The sequence below is a fragment of the Ranitomeya variabilis genome, chromosome 1 (genome assembly GCF_051348905.1).
Source record: "Ranitomeya variabilis isolate aRanVar5 chromosome 1, aRanVar5.hap1, whole genome shotgun sequence".
Classification (NCBI taxonomy): domain Eukaryota; kingdom Metazoa; phylum Chordata; class Amphibia; order Anura; family Dendrobatidae; genus Ranitomeya; species Ranitomeya variabilis.
The window spans coordinates 402930809-402949659 of NC_135232.1; the positions used below are offsets into that span (position 1 = coordinate 402930809).

The 18851-nt window shown below is 46.9% G+C and overlaps 1 protein-coding gene across 3 annotated transcripts in view; it reads left to right on the forward strand.

The window, feature by feature from the left end:
- The window catches only part of RIC1 (RIC1 partner of RAB6A GEF complex), a 214826-nt gene that overhangs the window by 111031 nt on the left and 84944 nt on the right, over nucleotides 1-18851 (forward strand). For all 3 annotated transcript variants that reach the window (XM_077249171.1, XM_077249169.1, XM_077249172.1), the window contains 4 exons: nucleotides 4220-4308; nucleotides 8463-8607; nucleotides 14616-14664; nucleotides 15023-15166. In XM_077249171.1, the coding sequence (XP_077105286.1) occupies nucleotides 4220-4308; nucleotides 8463-8607; nucleotides 14616-14664; nucleotides 15023-15166 (427 nt within the window). The remainder of the gene's footprint in view (nucleotides 1-4219; nucleotides 4309-8462; nucleotides 8608-14615; nucleotides 14665-15022; nucleotides 15167-18851) is intronic.

Consider the following 18851-nt stretch of genomic DNA (forward strand, 5'->3'; position numbering starts at 1 on the left):
GGTAACCAATCTGAAATAGCAACTTACCCAACTTAACCTAGTGGGCTTTTCTGCAACCAACTTTGTAATACACCTGCTGTACATTACCGGAAGTGGCTTTTCAGGTCTCCTGGAGTGGCCACCTGAGTGGCACTGTTGTGATCCAGCTGAGATGACCCCGTCATCTGGTCAAATGACTGTGAGGGCTTCACCTGCCTCCAGCCATGCCCTGTTAAGCTAGAGTGCTATATGTAAAGCGCATGCATAGAATAATCTGATGGCTGCATGTTTTCTGTATGTGCTTTATTTATAGCCCCTGATTCATCAAAGCGATTATGCCAGAATGCGACTTTTGGCTTTTCTACACTATTTTCAGCAAACTACGCAAAAATAGGCAGAACGGAGTCGGGACACCACTACTCTTCTTATTCGTGATGAGCTATGGTGTACCTTACTCCCGATATCTTACTCCAGTCTGTGATTAGAGTAAGATTTGTGTTAGAGAGAAATTGTGGTGGTGTGGGAACAACTATGAATATGCATGGAGTGACAATCATACATATGAAATTATCCAATGGAAATCAAAAATTACATGCGAAAGGAGGACTGCACATTCCAAAAATGAAACTTTATTATCAAATGTCACTATTATTTACAGCATTTTTTTCAATCTATATTTCTATTTTGATCAATATCGCTATTGCCGGAGTTTTTTGTTTTATTTATTTTTGTGTGTTCCAACTGCATATCTGCACCCATTATTTTGGTTTGAGGACATTGTCTATTCTTGTATTCTTGCTCATTATCCTAGACTGACACATATTACTATATACACCTTTGATGTTTTTCATTGTTTTCAATTGCTCTGTTACATTTGTTGTATTTTTTTTTCATAATAATGTTTAATTTTTTGGACGTGCAGGTCTCCTTTTGCATATACTTTGTTGTAACTCTGTTGTCGGAATACCCTGGGCCAGGGGCTCCTTCCCTGTCCCTAACGCTAGGGGCGCCCTTATTATCCCTGCTCCTTGGATTACTTCTGATGGTGAAGACAACGGGGCCACATACCTTACTCCAGGGCCACATACCTTGCTGAACTCCTGAACCAGCCCCATATCTGTCCCCATCTCCCACCCAGGGAAGTGGGGAGTAATAGTGTATGTATATACACATACCAAACTAACAAGGGAGCATGTACAGGGATAAATGAAAATACCAAACATACAAATATGCATTTGGACAACTAAGAGGAACACGAGGAAGATAAATAAGGAAAACCAAATAGGAGAGGATTAGGATTTGCACACAGCCGAAACACCAAGCATCAGTTACAGATCAACCCTCCAAACCAACAACCGACTCCTCCACTCCACATCAGGCAGTAAAAGATTAAGACTGGAGTCACACTAGTGTATGGCATCGGATGCGATATGCTAATGACCCCCGGCTCCTGCTCTGATGCGTGCCAGGGCCGAGTATCATGCTACTGAGCTCATGCTCTTGCACAGCTGCGGAGAAATTGAATAAATAAATTTCTCCATCTCCTCTGCTGCCATCATCAGCGTATATCGCACCGCACTCAATTGATATCCAAGTGCTGTGTGTTGTGTCCCTTGCACCCTTAGAGTTAAATGGGTGCGAGTGAACAGAGTCTTGCTGCCAATCGTAGCATGCTGTGATTGTTCTCACATGTCGATTCAGCATGAGAAAATAATCGCAGATCTGAGCTGCCCCATAGAGTAGCACTGGACTGAGTGCTATGAGATGTTATATCGCATAGCACTCAGCCGTGTCGTATGCTAGTGTGACTCCGGCCTAACACTGGCAATCCAGATTGCCAGAGGAGAGTATATATAGGAGAGAGGAGTGGCCAATACTGAACAGCTGGGATCATCCTCACAGGAAGGCTTCAGAGACTCTAACCTGACCAGTTTATCCCCTGCACTGCTAACAGATACCTGCTCCATTCAATATGAAGGTGAGGTGCTTCTAATCAGTGCAAGAGTACGTGAAATCAGATTCTCTGGTCTTCTGAGTCCTCTTGGTCGCAGTAAACCTCTCATGTACTTCTTGTTTTCCGTTGGAGTAAGATTTGTGGCGAAGTTCAGAGGTGCACATCACTTGTCAGATGCTTCCGATTCATTAGGTGGGGTGCGCCTCTCCATTAATCTGGAGCCTTCTGACACCACCAAGACCAGTGTTGTTCACGCCGATCTTGCGATATCAGCCCCATGCTGCTGTACCCTACCTCATACATGAGGCATCATTGATAATATCCCATTGACGTGGTAGGACATGGCAAAGCTCTGACGCAACTAGTTGATGTGATGTAATCAAAGCTGTGTCACAACTGGAGACAACAGGTCGTGCAATTTGTTTCCATAAAGCAAAGTTGGGTGGAAATAGGCGAGAGGAAAGCCACCCAGTGGAGTATTCTCCCATTCCCTGCCTCCTTTGAATCTTTGAAATTGGGGAAAATTAATAAGTTGCAGAAAAAAAAAAAAAGTTTATTGTACGGCCCACTTCATCCAGTATTCTGATGTTGCTCAATGAATGCTCCACTATGGTTCGTTGCGAGAAGAAACAAGAACTGTTTGATAAATCTGCCCCACTGTCCATCGTTCTTTGTAATAAGGGATCCGGACGGTATTTCACGCTGACCTTCTTTATTACAACATGTAGGGTTGAGTAAAAGGATTTGCTGGTCCAGAGCCCTATAAGAATCCTAGCCTCCTCTGCTCCTCTACTGATTATTAGTCCTGACATGACGTCATGCTTGTCTACCAATCAGATGTAGCGTTGGGGATGCCGGTGGGTAGAAGGAGATTCGTTGGTCTCTAGTTTTGACTACCGATGTCGCCGCTGTACCTGGGTCCTGCGACTTTTTGCTCATCTCTAGTAGTATGAATCCTTATAATCCATTTAAAGCACGTTCTCTATGAATAAAATTATTCTGACTGATTTTATCTATTTCTAAGGAGCTAATGAATTTTGAATTTTTAGTATTACCAGTGATGCTTCTCTGTGCTTGTTAGATTACTTTTATATTATTTAGACAATTGTAAATTCTGATTGGTGGACGAGAGACGATGTGGTGAATCTCTTGATGTGCTGTGTAATTGATACACTGTTCATGCAAGACAAAAGCCTGTCTCTTCTGCAAACACCACGCTTTTATTTCCACTTGTGTAAAGCTGGGCAGCTGACACTGATCACTGCATCTAAATCCGTTAGAGACCTCTTTACCCGGCCTCCACAGTACCACACACGACACATCACTATGGTTTTCTAATCCAGTGGTGGGTTACTAAATATCTGCTTCTTCACAGCATTGTGTATATATTTAGTGCTTGTATTTTTTTCATGGCTTCCAGCTAAAGCAAAGTTTGAGGCACCTGAGATTTGATTTAAAGCTTTTATTCCTTTTTTTTTTTTTAAATGCTTCATGCAATGTTTCAGTCACATCCTGCCTTTATCAAGAAAACGATAAAAGGCAGCAAGTATTGGCAAACATTTATACCCCATTTGGATTGGGCTCAACCTTTTTTTCATCTCTTAGCCCATCCCCACCGTCTTGCCAAACCTTTACATGACCTCCAGGGAGGTTGTGATTGCCAATCCTACCATATACTTCGAGTATTTGCCAACCAACGTATGAAGTTAGGGCTTTTCAGGTGACCATAATGTCATATTTATGGCCAGTTAAACAAAACTGAACTGAAGCAGATCCCATGTTTCCTCTACGGCGTGCCAGCCATCCATGCTTGTGAGGGAGCCAGGATGATTGCTCTCTTGCTAAAGCTTATGACCATCTTCATTGGGGTGTCCTTGGATCTCCACTTCTTGGTTGTGTTCGACATGAGTGTTTCCTGTGATGGCGTATCTACAGTGTTATGCACGAATGGTTCTGCCTGACTGGTTGATTTCACTCTCTTAGCAAGCCCTCTTCCTTGTCTATCCGTTAGGCTTGGGAGAAAAGGGGACCAATTTAAATTGAAATAGGCTAGTCAACTGGCCGCCTGCATGGTCAGATGCTCAAATCGGAAATTCTTCTGTGTTTGTGGTCAAGCTGGAAATATAGCTGCTGGGATCTCTGCTAACATGTAGTAATCGGGGCACCCCTGATAACACAAGGGTATTAATTAGTAAGCTCTGTTTACATCTAAACGTAGCGGGATCAACCATTTATCAGTTTGTCCTGTGCGTCATCACCCACTGTGCTCTTCTTTCCTTTCCCTAGTGGTTCTGTACTTGTATACACAATAGATAACGCAACTGGCGCTATGCAGCTTTCTCATAAATTGGAGCTTACTCCTAAGCAGTATCCAGGTAAGTCCCTAATAATTCTCTCTTCATTCTGTGGACACAATTTCAGATTCTTGGGTGTTTTCTTTTTATAATAATTTAATTATTTTCTTTAATGCTTTTTTGGTGGGGAAAAATAACTTTTAGAATTTTTATTCATGAATGAATGTACTAATGATTTAAAATTCTTATTTAAAGGTATGTGTGCTAGTAACCATGCTTTATAGGAGATATAAAATGTTATTATCATGTACAGTATCTGTCAAAAGTTTGTACATACCTGTTCAGGCAAAGGTTTTCCTTGTCCTAAGGCTACGGTCTATCTATCAGTAGTTGTCAGCCAAAACCAGGAGAGGGTGAAAAATGCAGAATTGGGGCACTTAGTTCTATTCTACTTTTCCTCTGATTGTTACTCGCCTGCTTTTAGCTTACAAATACTGAGGTAAAATACTGACCAAATACTGACTGACTGAGTGTGAGCATAGGCTTATTGGAATGTGCACATTGTAGATTCAGACTGATGGCAACAAAACCGCAAAGTATCAGATGTACAACCCCTGGCAAAAATTATGGAATCACTGGCCTTGGAGGATGTTCATTCAGTTGTTTAATTTTGTTGAAAAAAAGCAGATCACAGACATGGCACAAAACTAAAGTCATTGCAAATGGCAACTTCCTGGCTTTGCGAAACACTAAAAGAAATCAAGAACAAAAAGTGTGGTAGTCAGTAATGGTTACCTTTTTTTAACCAAGCATAGGGGAAAAATTATGGATTCACTAAATCCTGAGGAAAAAATTATGGAATCACCCTGTAAATTTTCATACCCAAAACTAACACCTGCATCAAATTAGATCTGCTCGTTAGTCTGCATCCAAAAAGGAGTGATCACACCTTGGAGAGCTGTTGCACCAAGTGGACTGACATGAATCATGGCTCCAACACGAGAGATGTCAATTGAAACAAAGGAGAGGATTATCAAACTCTTAAAAGAGGGTAAATCATCATGCAATGTTGCAAAAGATGTTGGTTGTTCACAGTCAGCTGTGTCTAAAATCTGGACCAAATACAAACAACATGGGAAGGTTGTTAAAGGCAAACAAACTGGTAGACCAAGGAAGACATCAAAGCGTCAAGACCAGAAACTTAAAGCAATATGTCTCCAAAACAGGAAATGCACAACAAAACAAATGAGAAACGAATGGGTGGAAACTGGAGTCAACGTCTGTGACCGAACTGTAAGAAACCGCCTAAAGGAAATTGAATTTACATACAGAAAAGCTAAACGAAAGCCATTATTAACACCTAAACAAAAAAAAAACAGTTACAATGGGCTAAGGAAAAGCAATCGTGGACTGTGGATGACTGGATGAAAGTCGTATTCAGTGATGAATCACGAATCTACATTGGGCAAGGTGATAATGCTTGAACTTTTATTTGGTGCCGTTCCAATGAGATTTATAAAGATGACTGCCTGAAGAGAACTTGCAAATTTCCACAGTCACTGATGTTATCGGGTTGCATGTCAGGTAAAGGCACTGGGGAGATGGCTGTCATTACATCTTCAATAAATGCACATGTTTATGTTGATATTTTGGACACGTTTCTTATCCCATCAATTGAAAGGAAGTTTGGGGATGATGCAATCATTTTTCAAGATGATAATGCATCCTGCCGTAGAGCAAAAACTGTGAAAACATTCCTTGAAAAAAGACACATAAGGTCAATGTCATGGCCTGCAAATAGTCCGGATCTCAATCCAATTGAAAATCTTTGATGGAAGTCGAAGAAAATGGTCCATGACAAGGCTCCAACCTGCAAAGCTGATCTGGCAACAGCAATCAGAGAAAGTTGAAGCCAGATTGATGAAGAGTACTGTTTGACACTCATTAAGTCCATGCCTCAGAGACTGTTTTGTTCTTGATTTCTTTCACTGTTTCTTAAAGCCAGAAAGTTGCCATTTGAAATGACTTTAGTTTTGTGCCATGTCTGTGATCTTCTTTTTTTCTACAAAATTAAACAACTGAATGAACATCCTTCAAGGCCGGTGATTCCATAATTTTTAACAGGGGTTGTAGAAACAAGGAGTAAAGAAACGTGTGATACAAACCTGAATGTGTGTTAACCTTGGGCCCTATTCATCCTGTGTTTCTGCAGTGTGTCCTGGCTTTCATTTGAATCCCTCTAAAATTTGATTCAAGCAACTACCGATGGGGCCACAAACTGCAGTGACACGGAACAGAGTTCAAATGAACTCAGTCTGTGTTTTTTCTTTGAACGTGTCTGTTTTTTTTAGTTGGGTGGTTTCTCTGAATTCTGGGTAAGATTTTTCTAAAGTATACCCATTTTACTCTGATGACCAATGTACACCCCCTGGCATTCTCTAAAGCAGCTTCATCAGGTAAATGCCTGGAATGGCTGTGAAACAGCCCTGAGGAAGTTCCCATAGGCGCTGAGCACTTGCTGACTGCTTCACTTTTACGCTCAGGTCCAACTCTTCCTAAGCCATCTCATTTGGGGTGATATGGAGGCCATGTCTTCTTATTCAGCTCTCCATCCCTCTCCTTCTTGGTCACATAGCCTGGAGGTGTGTTTTGGGTCATCCTGTTGCAATACAAATGAAGGTCTCAAACAAAATGGGACGGTGGGCTGTTACCAACAGTGTCACCAGCAAAGCACCCCCACATCATAACACCTCACCCCTCAAACATCTGCTTACCTTTCCTGCAGCTCACAAAGCGTGTTGGTGCCAAAAACCTCAATACAAATTTCCACTGATCTAATATCCAATCCTTTAGTTTCATGTCACAAAGAAGTTTCTTGTTTGCATTCCATAGTAGTGTCATCTTTGCAGCAATTTGATCATAAAGGCCTGCTTCCCACTGTCTCCTCTGGACTGTTGGTATTGAAGTGTGTGTGCTACTTGATTTCTGTGTATCATTTATAAGGACTGTTATCTGACTTGCTTTCAATTTGTGGCTTCTAAAGCTGGCAACTCTAATGAACTAATCTTCTGCTGAATTGGTAATTCTTGGTCTTCAGTCAGGGGCAGTTCTCATGAGAGCCAGTTTCTGCATAGCGATTGATTGTTTTCTTGACTGCGCTTGAAAATGCTTTCAACGTTCTTCCAATTCTTGGTATTGAGTGACCATCGTGTGTTTACGTAATTATGGACTGTCTCTTTACTTAGTTGAGCTGTTATTGACATATTCCGGCTTAGAACAGTTATGGACTAGGACTTAGCAATGCATGGAACTGTGTGCCAATACTACTTCTGCAAACCACACTTGATGGTTGTAAAGATTTTCTGAAGGCTGGTGTTCCACAACTGAACTCATGACAAGGCATACTTGTTCATTGGAAGCTATTCCAGGTGACTATCTGATGAAGCTCCTTGAGAGAATGCCAGGAGTGTGAAAGGTGTTTGTCAGAGTTAAAGGGGGGTATTTTGAGGAATCTAAAGTGTGACACACATTTTGGCTTGTTGCACACCTCTTTTTTTTACTTCTTGTTTCCATATGTGTTCCTTTATAGTTTTGCTGCTTTTAGCGTGAATCTACATTGTGCACATTCCAATAAGGGCAAGGAAAACTGCATGAACAGGTATCCAAACATTTAACTAGTACTGTACTGTATATATGTTAAAAAGAGAACCTGTCAGCAGGATTGTGCACAGTAACCTACAGACAGTGTCAGGTCAGCGTCGTTATACTGATTAAAATGATACCTTGGTTGATGAAATCCGTATACTCGCTCATCACTACATATTATAGAAGTGATTATGCAGCAGCGTAGGAGGTGCCGCTGCCACACCTGTCTGCTGAATGTGAGTTTTTTTTCTCAATACATATTCAGTATTAAAAATAGGGAGCAGGTCAGTGAGGGATCAGTGACCTGTCATAAGCCATCAGTATGAATACCTAAGCAGAGCACCACATGAAGCCCCCCCACAGGCCGCCCCGGAGCACGAGCATATCATTAACTCAAAACTGAAAATAAAGATTAAACAACAACCACAAGACGGAATTCATCAACCAAGTATCATTGTAATCAGTACAACGGCGCCGACCTGACACTGTCTGTAGGTTACTGTGCACAATCCTGCTGACAGGTTCCCTTTAAGATTTATGGAGAACATTATAAAGGTCATCAATTTACTTGATGTAACTGGTTACATTAGATATCTGGAACAAGACTGGATCAGTGAAGTTAATACGATGGTCACCTGATTACAGTGTTGTCATGGTGACTTGGGAATGTGGAGGACTTTCCCTGTGGAGCGTATTTGGAGCGCATCTGATTTGTACTCTTGGAGGAGACTTTGCGTAAGTAATCAGTCTGCTTTTTTCTCTTCTGTGTCTTTTACCTGTGTGCATCTCCTAATTCATAACAAATGGTTATTAAATCACAGTTCTGATATGGAAATCTATAATGCTGAATGACAGTCATCTCCTTGTTAAAGAGAACCTATCACTTCCGAGAAAATCACAAACATTGACAGTAGATACAATTATAAGACTTTTCTCAAATGAATATTATTAGTAATTCCCTCAATATTACAGGGGTGCAGGCTTTTCTGATTCTATACAGCATCTTAATGCTACATAGAGCTTATGCTCTGACAGGCAGGATATGTGGTGGACTTCACTTTTCTTTTTTGCTTTTTGTATCATTGGTCCATAGAATGTTATAAGAAAGTACATTCGTCTATTTTTGTGTTAAAAAAAATAAAAAAAATCTCAATAAAGAGACAATTAATGAGTCTGAGCTTTTAGTAAATGTAGAATATTATTAATCAGCAAAAGAATAGGATGTCACCAATATCCTGCTCAGGTAAAGGAAGTGGAAAAAGCTGCTGCTAAAAGGTTAACGGCGGCAAAAATAGCTGCTTGTAAAGGGTTAATTAGTTGGAGGAGGACATGGCTGGATATAAACGGTTAATATGAGTCTCACTACATTGATGCATATCTCAGTGGCTGCAGTGAGGGGAACCTTCCCCACCTCCTCTTGAAGCTTCTGAATATAGGATACTCAATCTTCCATTCCCACATGTATAGCTACATCCAGCATTAGGAGCTAGAAGTGACTACAGCACACATTTCCCCATGTGTTGGCAAGCTGCCAGGAACCGCCCCCTACACACTGATATTTCCCAGCTCAGAAGTCTTGTGTAGCTGTCAAAATGGGGGGACAGCAGAGACGAGCAATGAAGACCGAGCGCCAAAAATTTACCTCTCCTGATCATAGGCTTTAACCCTGCACAATTTTGTAATTTTATGGCACACTAGATGGCAGCCCGATTCTAAAGAATCGGGAGTCTAGAATCCATATATACTTTATTTATTCAAATGTAAGAATAATACAATTAATAAATAATAGTAAGAAAGAACAAAAAATGGCTGCACTCACCAGCTCTTGACAATTCTTGTTATTTAAGGTACAGTTACACAGGATCCATGAACATGCTTATGAGGGGAGTGATGAAAGACATCAGACAACAACTTTGCGTGTTGTGGCAAATGCCACAACAACGGTTCTTTGCTTAAGAACAATAATGTAAATAATAAATAATATGTATCAATAACTATGTATATTGGTATGTTCTTTCTTGGCACAAATTGCAGGAAGTAGTATTCTAGGCAATTATATATTAGATGGGCATTTCCTGAAGGAAATACATGGTGCTTGAACAGCGCTACCAGCTTTACAGCAGCACTTTTCACACACGGGACTGGGGGGCGCGCTTACTTTTGCACCCGGGGCCGGGGGCGCGCTTACTTTTGCACCCGGGGGCGCACTTACTTTTGCACCCGGGGGCGCACTTACTTTTGCACCCGGGGGCGCACTTACTTTTGCACCCGGGGGCGCACTTACTTTTGGGGCCGCACTTACTTTTGGTGGGCGGAGCTCCTCGGCCTCCGATTTGGTTGGTGGGGCCCCTTGTCCTCCGATTTGGAGGGCGGGGTCCCTCTGCCTCCGATTTGGTGGGCGGGGCCCCTCGGCCTCCGATTTGGTGGGCGGGGTCCCTCTGCCTCCGATTTGGTGGGCGGGGACCCTCGGCCTCCGCTTTGGTGGGCGGGGACCCTCGACCTCCGATTTGGTGGGCGGGGTCCCTCTGCCTCCGATTTGGTGGGCGGGGACCCTCGGCCTCCGATTTGGTGGGCGGGGACCCTCGGCCTCCGATTTGGTGGGCGGGGACCCTCGGCCTCCGATTTGGTGGGCGGGGACCCTCGGCCTCCGATTTGGTGGGCGGGGACCCTCGGCCTCCGATTTGGTGGGCGGGGACCCTCGGCCTCCGATTTGGTGGGCGGGGACCCTCGGCCTCCGATTTGGTGGGCGGGGACCCTCGGCCTCCGATTTGGTGGGCGGGGACCCTCGGCCTCCGATGTGGTGGGCGGGGCCCCTCGGCCTCCGATGTGGTGGGCGGGGCTCCTCGGCCTCCCGATTTGGTTGGCGAAGCCCCTCGGCCTCCGATGTGGTGGGCGGGGACTCTCGGCCTCCGATGTGGTGGGCGGGGCTCCTCGGCCTCCCGATTTGGTTGGCGAAGCCCCTCGGCCTCCGATGTGGTGGGCGGGGACTCTCGGCCTCCGATTTGGTGGGCGGGGCCCCTCGACCTCCGATGTGGTGGGCGGGGACTCTCGGCCTCCGATTTGGTGGGCGGGGACCCTTGGCCTCCGATTTGGTGGGCGAGGCCCATCGGCCTCCGATTTGGTGGGCGGGGCCCATCGGCCTCCGAGGTGGTGGGCGGGGACCCCCGGCCTCCGATTTGGTGGGCGGGGACCCTCGGCCTCCGATTTGGTGGGCGGGGACCCTCGGCCTCCGATGTGGTGGGCGGGGACCCTCGGCCTCCGATGTGGTGGGCGGGGACCCTCGGCCTCCGATGTGGTGGGCGGGGCCAGGCCCCTCGGCCTCCGATGTGGTGGGCGGGGCTCCTCGGCCTCCCGATTTGGTTGGTGAAGCCCCTCGGCCTCCGATGTGGTGGGCGGGGCTCCTCGGCCTCCCGATTTGGTTGGCGAAGCCCCTCGGCCTCCGATGTGGTGGGCGGGGACTCTCGGCCTCCGATGTGGTGGGCGGGGCTCCTCGGCCTCCCGATTTGGTTGGCGAAGCCCCTCGGCCTCCGATGTGGTGGGCGGGGACTCTCGGCCTCCGATTTGGTGGGCGGGGCCCCTCGACCTCCGATGTGGTGGGCGGGGACTCTCGGCCTCCGATTTGGTGGGCGGGGACCCTCGGCCTCCGATTTGGTGGGCGGGGCCCATCGGCCTCCGATTTGGTGGGCGGGGCCCATCGGCCTCCGAGGTGGTGGGCGGGGACCCCCGGCCTCCGATTTGGTGGGCGGGGACCCTCGGCCTCCGATTTGGTGGGCGGGGACCCTCGGCCTCCGATTTGGTGGGCGGGGCCCATCGGCCTCCGATGTGGTGGGCGGGGACCCCCGGCCTCCGATTTGGTGAGCGGGGCCCCTCGGCCTCCGATTTGGTGGGCGGGGACCCTCGGCCTCCGTTTGGTGGGTGGGGACCCTCGGCCTCCGTTTGGTGGGCGGGGACCCTCGGCCTCCGTTTGGTGGGCGGGGACCCTCGGCATCCGATGTGGTGGTCGGGGCCCCTCGGCCTCCGCTTTGGTGGGCGGGGCCGGGCCCCTCGGCCTCCGCTTTGGTGGGCGGGGCCGCTCGGCCTTCGATTTGGTGGGCGGGGCTCCTCGGCCTCCGATTTGGTTGGCGGGGCCCCTCGGCCTCCGATTTGGTTGGCGGGGCCCCTCGGCCTCCGATTTGGTGTGTGCTCTGCCTGGGGCCACTGTGCTCTGCCTGGGGCCCCATATGCTGCCTGGGGCCCCTGTGCTCTGCCTGGGGCCCCTGTGCTCTGCCTGGGGCCCCATGTTCTGCCTGGGGCCCCTGTGCTCTGCCTGGGGCCACTGTGCTCTGCCTGGGGCCCCATGTTCTGCCTGGGGCCACTGTGCTCTGCCTGGGGCCCCATAAGCTGCCTGGGGCCCCTGTGCGCTGCCTGGGACCACTGTGCTCTGCCTGGGGCCCCATATGCTGCCTGGGGCCCCTGTGCTCTGCCTGGGGCCACTGTGCTCTGCCTGGGGCCCCATATGCTGCCTGGGGCCACTGTGCTCTGCCTGGGGCCCCATATGCTGCCTGGGGCCCCTGTGCTCTGCCTGGGGCCCCATATGCTGCCTGGGGCCCCTGTGCTCTGCCTGGGGCCCCATATGCTGCCTGGGGCCCCTGTGCTCTGCCTGGGGCCCCTGTGCTCTGCCTGGGGCCCCTGTGCTCTGCCTGGGGCCCCATGTTCTGACTGGGGCCACTGTGCTCTGCCTGGGGCCCCATATGCTGCCTGGGGCCCCTGTGCTCTGCCTGGGGCCCCATATGCTGCCTGGGGCCCCTGTGCTCTGCCTGGGGCCCCATATGCTGCCTGGGGCCCCTGTGCTCTGCCTGGGGCCCCTGTGCTCTGCCTGGGGCCCCATGTTCTGCCTGGGGCCCCTGTGCTCTGCCTGGGGCCCCATATGCTGCCTGGGGCCCCTGTGCTCTGCCTGGGGCCCCATATGCTGCCTGGGGCCCCTGTGCTCTACCTGGGGCCCCTGTGCTCTGCCTGGGGCCCCATGTTCTGCCTGGGGCCACTGTGCTCTGCCTGGGGCCACTGTGCTCTGCCTGGGGCCCCATATGCTGCCTGGGGCACCTGTGCTCTGCCTGGGGCCCCATATGCTGCCTGGGGCCACTGTGCTCTGCCTGGGGCCCCATATGCTGCCTGGGGCCCCTGTGCTCTGCCTGGGTGTAGGACACTGGTGACGTCACTTATCTCCGGACATTAGCTCCGGACAATAGCTCCGGACAAAGCCACGGAAGTTGGCACAAATTGCAGGAAGTAGTATTCTAGGCAATTATATATTAGATGTTTTAAGCTTTTGCTCCTGCAATATAGCAACAGGTCTGATCCCTCACCTGGCAGACACAGCCATGGACCCTAGGTAGAAGACAGAAGTGGTAATAAACCCCTTCCGTTTTAACAGCACTACTGAAAGTTGTCTAGCGCTTGGCAATCCAGCAATTGCTGGGAGAATAGCAGAGCTGCTGCCTCCTAACAGACCCAGATCAGCTCTGCTAAAGACTTCTTACATACTATACATTCTCAGATCTATTGAAACTCAACAAATTTGAGGATTTTTTTTCTTTTAAATTTGATTTGCAGCCAATTGATTCTCTGAGAATCGCAATACTGTAAAGCCGCTGATTGCTTGACTTGTAAAACGTTTGGTCTCCTAGGACTGTATCCAACCCCTTTTAAGCACTTTATCACAAACACAGCTTTAGTAATTTCAAAATGATATCCTCATAGAAGCAGAGTAATGTGCCATAAGTTCCATAATGCCTTTCACTTCCTTCCCACTAATATGCTTGCTGGTGGCAAAGAAGACCAGTTGTGACCTGCGTTTCATAGTAAAAGTGCCTAAACAGCTTGTGGTGGTGCTGCTGTTGCTAGCAGGTCCCACATTCTTACATGCTGTATTTTTTCTTTTACACTACCTTGTCCATTGCCATTTTTTTTTTTTTACCATACATTTTGTACAAAACAATGTTTAACTTGTTGATAATTTTTTCAACCCCAATCATTAAAATCATGACAGAGTACATAACAAGAAATGCTAGGTAGGTGGGTAAAACAAACATACAGAAAACAAAATGCGGCAACAGGCTGCAGTAAACATTTGGCGTGTACGGTTATCAGTTTATTATTTTTTTATGTTGGTCATCTGTGCTCTACTCTGAACACTTTCTAATCATGCAGGAGCTTAGACCAGGAGATCACAGCTGTATCATTACACCCCAAACACCGAGAAACCTGCTCTAAGCTGTGGTGGGCGTGTTCTTTTTTTTTTTTTTTTCTTCCAATGTGTTGCTGTCTGCTTGCGATTGGTCACCATCATACAGGGAGATGAAGTACACGCCCCCAGTGAAAATATCTGTTAACACCCGCTTGGACTTATCACATTAAGTGCCAAATATTTAGATTGCTAATATCTCTGGAAATAGAGGTGGAATTAAAAAAAATAAATAAATAATAATTATTCTGCTCTCCAGCCACTTTTACAGAGTGTGTCTAGTTCAGTGTGAAAAACTTGATAAAATGGTACTCTTTAAGGCTTTTATTTTTCCAGCCTGGTGTATCTCAGAAATGTTTTTTTTTTTTTTTTTTAATTTGTTTTTTTTTTCCTTCATGAAGTGTTCCACTAGCTGATAGGTCCTCCTTAAATCACATTGTGCAGTTCAGCATGATAAAGTATGGTAGGGAACTGATGCATGTAGGTGTGGTTGCCTTTTAACGTAAAATCTTTATCATTTCAGATATAGAGCAGATGGCACGAAGAAAGAGTCTTTGAAAATCAGCTCAATGGTATAAACATTTTTCTACTCCTTTATTTGAGTTTTGCTACACCAGGTCTTACATTTGTTCCCAATGGTTATTTGCGCAGTGAAGAAAATCTGTGACTGTGGGTTTCATGTTTTCGCTGATGGTGAGGGTAACATGTTAAATCCATTGCTCCACTGCATGTGCGTAAGATATTGTAACGTTTCCTGCAGTAGCTTTGGTTCTCACATTCTGAATAAGACTGACTAGCGTCAGACCGCTTTGCCAGTTTGTGACAAGATTTCTATACATTTAAAATGGTTTTAATGAGCCAACTATGGTAGATTTTTTTTTTTATATAAAATAAGTGAAATGATGGGTACAAGTTTCTTGTTTGTTGCAGAGCTGGGGACCTGAAGGCTACCACCTGTGGGCACTCGCATCAGAGTGCATCGGGCATGCAGCAATTGACAAAACCGTACCCAAGCAGTCTGGTATCCTCCAATTCCAGTTTATTAAGAGTGCTCTTACGGTGAACCCATGCATGGTACGTAAACTGAAAATCTGTGACACTTCCTTGACATTGTCACTAGACCCTAAAATGTGTTTGGTTTTGTTTTTGTTTTTTTCCATTTGAGGCTGTGTTGAGAACCTTACAGAGCCTTACCCTTGTTCACCCATTCACAGCCTAATCACTTGTTTTGTTTCATTGTCTGCCTAAGGACTTCTGTTTGCAACGCATGTATTCTCAGTAGCCAGTGTAAAATGTACCACTTGTCTGCCATTCTTGTTATTTTGACTTGGGGGGGGGGGGGGGGGGGGAATGACACATTTCTCGACATACTACCTGATTACTGATTAGCCGGTATCTTGTGGGACAACTATGATCCACATCAGATACATCCCTTTTATAGCAAATGTGAGATAGCGCTCCCTGAATGTGTTGGGGAACACTCAATTGGCAACGGGATTAAGGCACAAAGGAACGGTTATTCACTTAAACAGTCTATCGGGTTTATTTAGATGCAGCATAAACCGCATGAAGTACAGTCTATTTCGTTACATCCACGAAACATGTTATGACAACCAGTCTGTTCCAGTAGCAGATACACCAGTCTGCCTTTCTTACAACCCCCTTGTCCGAGGTTACCTTCCAGGAGCTCTGCTCCACACGCTGACTTCTAGTCCGTCCTGACTTCCAGGGAAGCTTTCTTACTGGGACCACTGACCTATACTATGTCTTGCTTGACATGCTCCAAAACCGGTCAGTTCCAGACCCTCAGAAAAACAGTGGCCTTCCCCAACTCGGATAGCCATCACGGACTCTTCAGGCACATGACCTCCTCCATGAGCTTCCATGAAAGCCTGTCCTCTTCAAGGACCTTCCAACACAGAGACCATATGACCAAACAACAATCTCATATCCCATGAGGCACACTCATTGATGGGAGGTATGTGGTTAGCCAGACCCGCCCAACTCTCCGGCTAACTTGCAAGCCCAGCCCCCATAAACTAAACAAGGCTCGTGGAGCTACAGCTCCCCGAGCTAACATTCCAGGCTTACAGCGCAGAGGACCGTCGCCTCTGTGACAAATACTGGCCAGTCACAATAACGCTGGTCACTGTATCACACAACCCATTTTGGGCCGGAAGATGAGCCGCTGTTATGGATCAGCCCTTTATTCTGACTGTAATACTACAGGTTGCTGTACATAAAGCATTTGAAAAAAATAAATAAATAAATATATATATATATATATATATATATATATATATATATATATATATATATATATATATATATATATATATACACACACACACACACACACACACACACACACACACACACATACTCGTCTTTGCTACTGTCTGTGGACACCCGTCTGGATCACCCCTTGTGGGGACGTGCCTTTCCAGAGGCACCATCAACAGGAGTTTTTGATATTTCTGTTATAAAAAAAATTGTGATTACAGATATCACTTGAGATTTTCAATTATGTGAAATAAAAAGTTTGACCTGAAACTTTCCATCTTTGTGGGGACTGTTTCTGGTAGGGTCAACCATGTGGGGACATCCATAGACACACACACACAGTGTCATGGTTTTACTACCATCTGGGGACTGTCAGCACTTTGAGGACATCCATAGACACACACACACAGTCATAGTTCTACCACCATCTGGTGACTGTCAGCACTTTGAGGACATCTATAGACACACACACACAGTCATAGTTCTACCACCATCTGGGGACTGTCAGCACTTTGAGGACATCCATAGACACACACACACACAGTCATAGTTCTACCACCATCTGGGGACTGTCAGCACTTTGAGGACATCCATAGACACACACACACACACACAGTCATAGTTCTACCACCATCTGGGGACTGTCAGCACTTTGAGGACATCTATAGACACACACACACAGTCATAGTTCTACCACCATCTGGGGACTGTCAGCACTTTGAGGACATCCATAGACACACACACACAGTCATAGTTCTACCACCATCTGGGGACTGTCAGCACTTTGAGGACATCCATAGACACACACACACAGTCATAGTTCTACCACCATCTGGGGACTGTCAGCACTTTGAGGACATCCATAGACACACACAGTGTCATAGTTCTACCACCATCTGGGGACTGTCAGCACTTTGAGGACATCCATAGACACACACACAGTCATAGTTCTACCGCGGTCTCCGTGCAGAGAGAGGAACAGATCCTGTCCGCAGTACTGATGTTACCGCGGCGGGTGTGCGGAATGGACCGCTAGTACGGAACCCGCAGTACATTGTTTACTGCGGGTTCCGTACGGGCAAACCGCCACACACCCGCCACGTGTGGACGAGCCCTTAGGTCTCTTGAAACTAGCTTTCTGATTGACTGCAGGCGGCTCAGGCTCGGAGAGGTGCAAAGCCTCTCTCACGTTATCAATCAGCAAATCCACCTGGGTAGAAATCTTTGAAGCCTGCTGAGGATCCCAGTCTGAATCAGAGTCAGAGTGGGATGAAACACTCCGGGACCTAAGGGACTCCTGCCTAGACGCCCGTGAGTCATGAGACCGGGTTGGAGACAAACATGGAGGAGAAACTGAGGACTCCGAAGGAGACCTACGCGACCTCTTAGAAGCCGGGCGGGTAGATGCCCCCTGAGACAATTTTTTCAAAACCCTTAAAGAGGCATTAGTGCTTTTGGTAAGTGCCTCCTGACCCCGCAATAATTGTGCTAAGGAGCTCGCAATTATCCCCCACAGAGGACTGCTAGTAGCAGACTCTTTAGTGGATTTAAGATCCTGCAGGATTCCTTCCTCAGGCTCAGAGTCAGACATGCTCCTAGTAAGGATACACGAGGTAGTAAATCAACCGACAAGCTGAGCCTGTAACCCCCTTCAGAGGCCGTGCTAAGTGTGCCTAAAGCCGCAAAAGCCAAACGACTTACCCACCCAGGACCGGCAAACAGTAAGGCCAGGGAAACGCTGTGCACAGGGAGCCTGATCTCAGCCACCAGGAACCCGTGATAAGGCCAGTCCGGAAAACTGCACTGGGAAAACTCCCCAGCGCTAGGGGGGTCACCAGTCAGGAACCTGAGAACTCTCCTCAGCGGTAGGGGGGTTGTCAAGATAAAGACTCAGAGACTCTGCCCAGCAGTAGGGGGGTGCATGAGGTCCAAACAGCGTCCCTTGTAGGAGGAGGACAGGAGGAACCAGTAGGTGTCCTGTACACTCAGGCCAATGATTGAATCACAAAAATAGAATAGAATATCAAAAGAAAAGAAAATTATAGAAGAAAACAACCTGCCAACCGGATATTATTCCCTTGCTATTTGATTCCTCCCCTACCAGCACCGCTATAGGTGTTTGATCCTTGAACAACATTTATTTTATTAAAGGGGTTGTCCGGGATAAAACAATAGTTTTTCTATCTGTCCCTAACCTGGCACCCTAACTACAACTCATATACACACTGTCTAAGTTTCTTACCTGTCCCTGGGCTTCATAGGCTCTGTTCTGTCCTGCATTGTCCTCTTCATTCCTCCTTTGTGCACGTCACGTCTATAGATCACGTGCCTCTTCTGCTACTGAATACGCCCACACCGACGGATCGTCAGTACAGGGGGGTTTCCTAGCAAAGCAGATCAGTGCATCTAATGCTGTCCGAGGCCACGCCCCCACAGTGTAGTGAGTCTGCGAGTCTGCTGATTCTGTTTAGTTTCA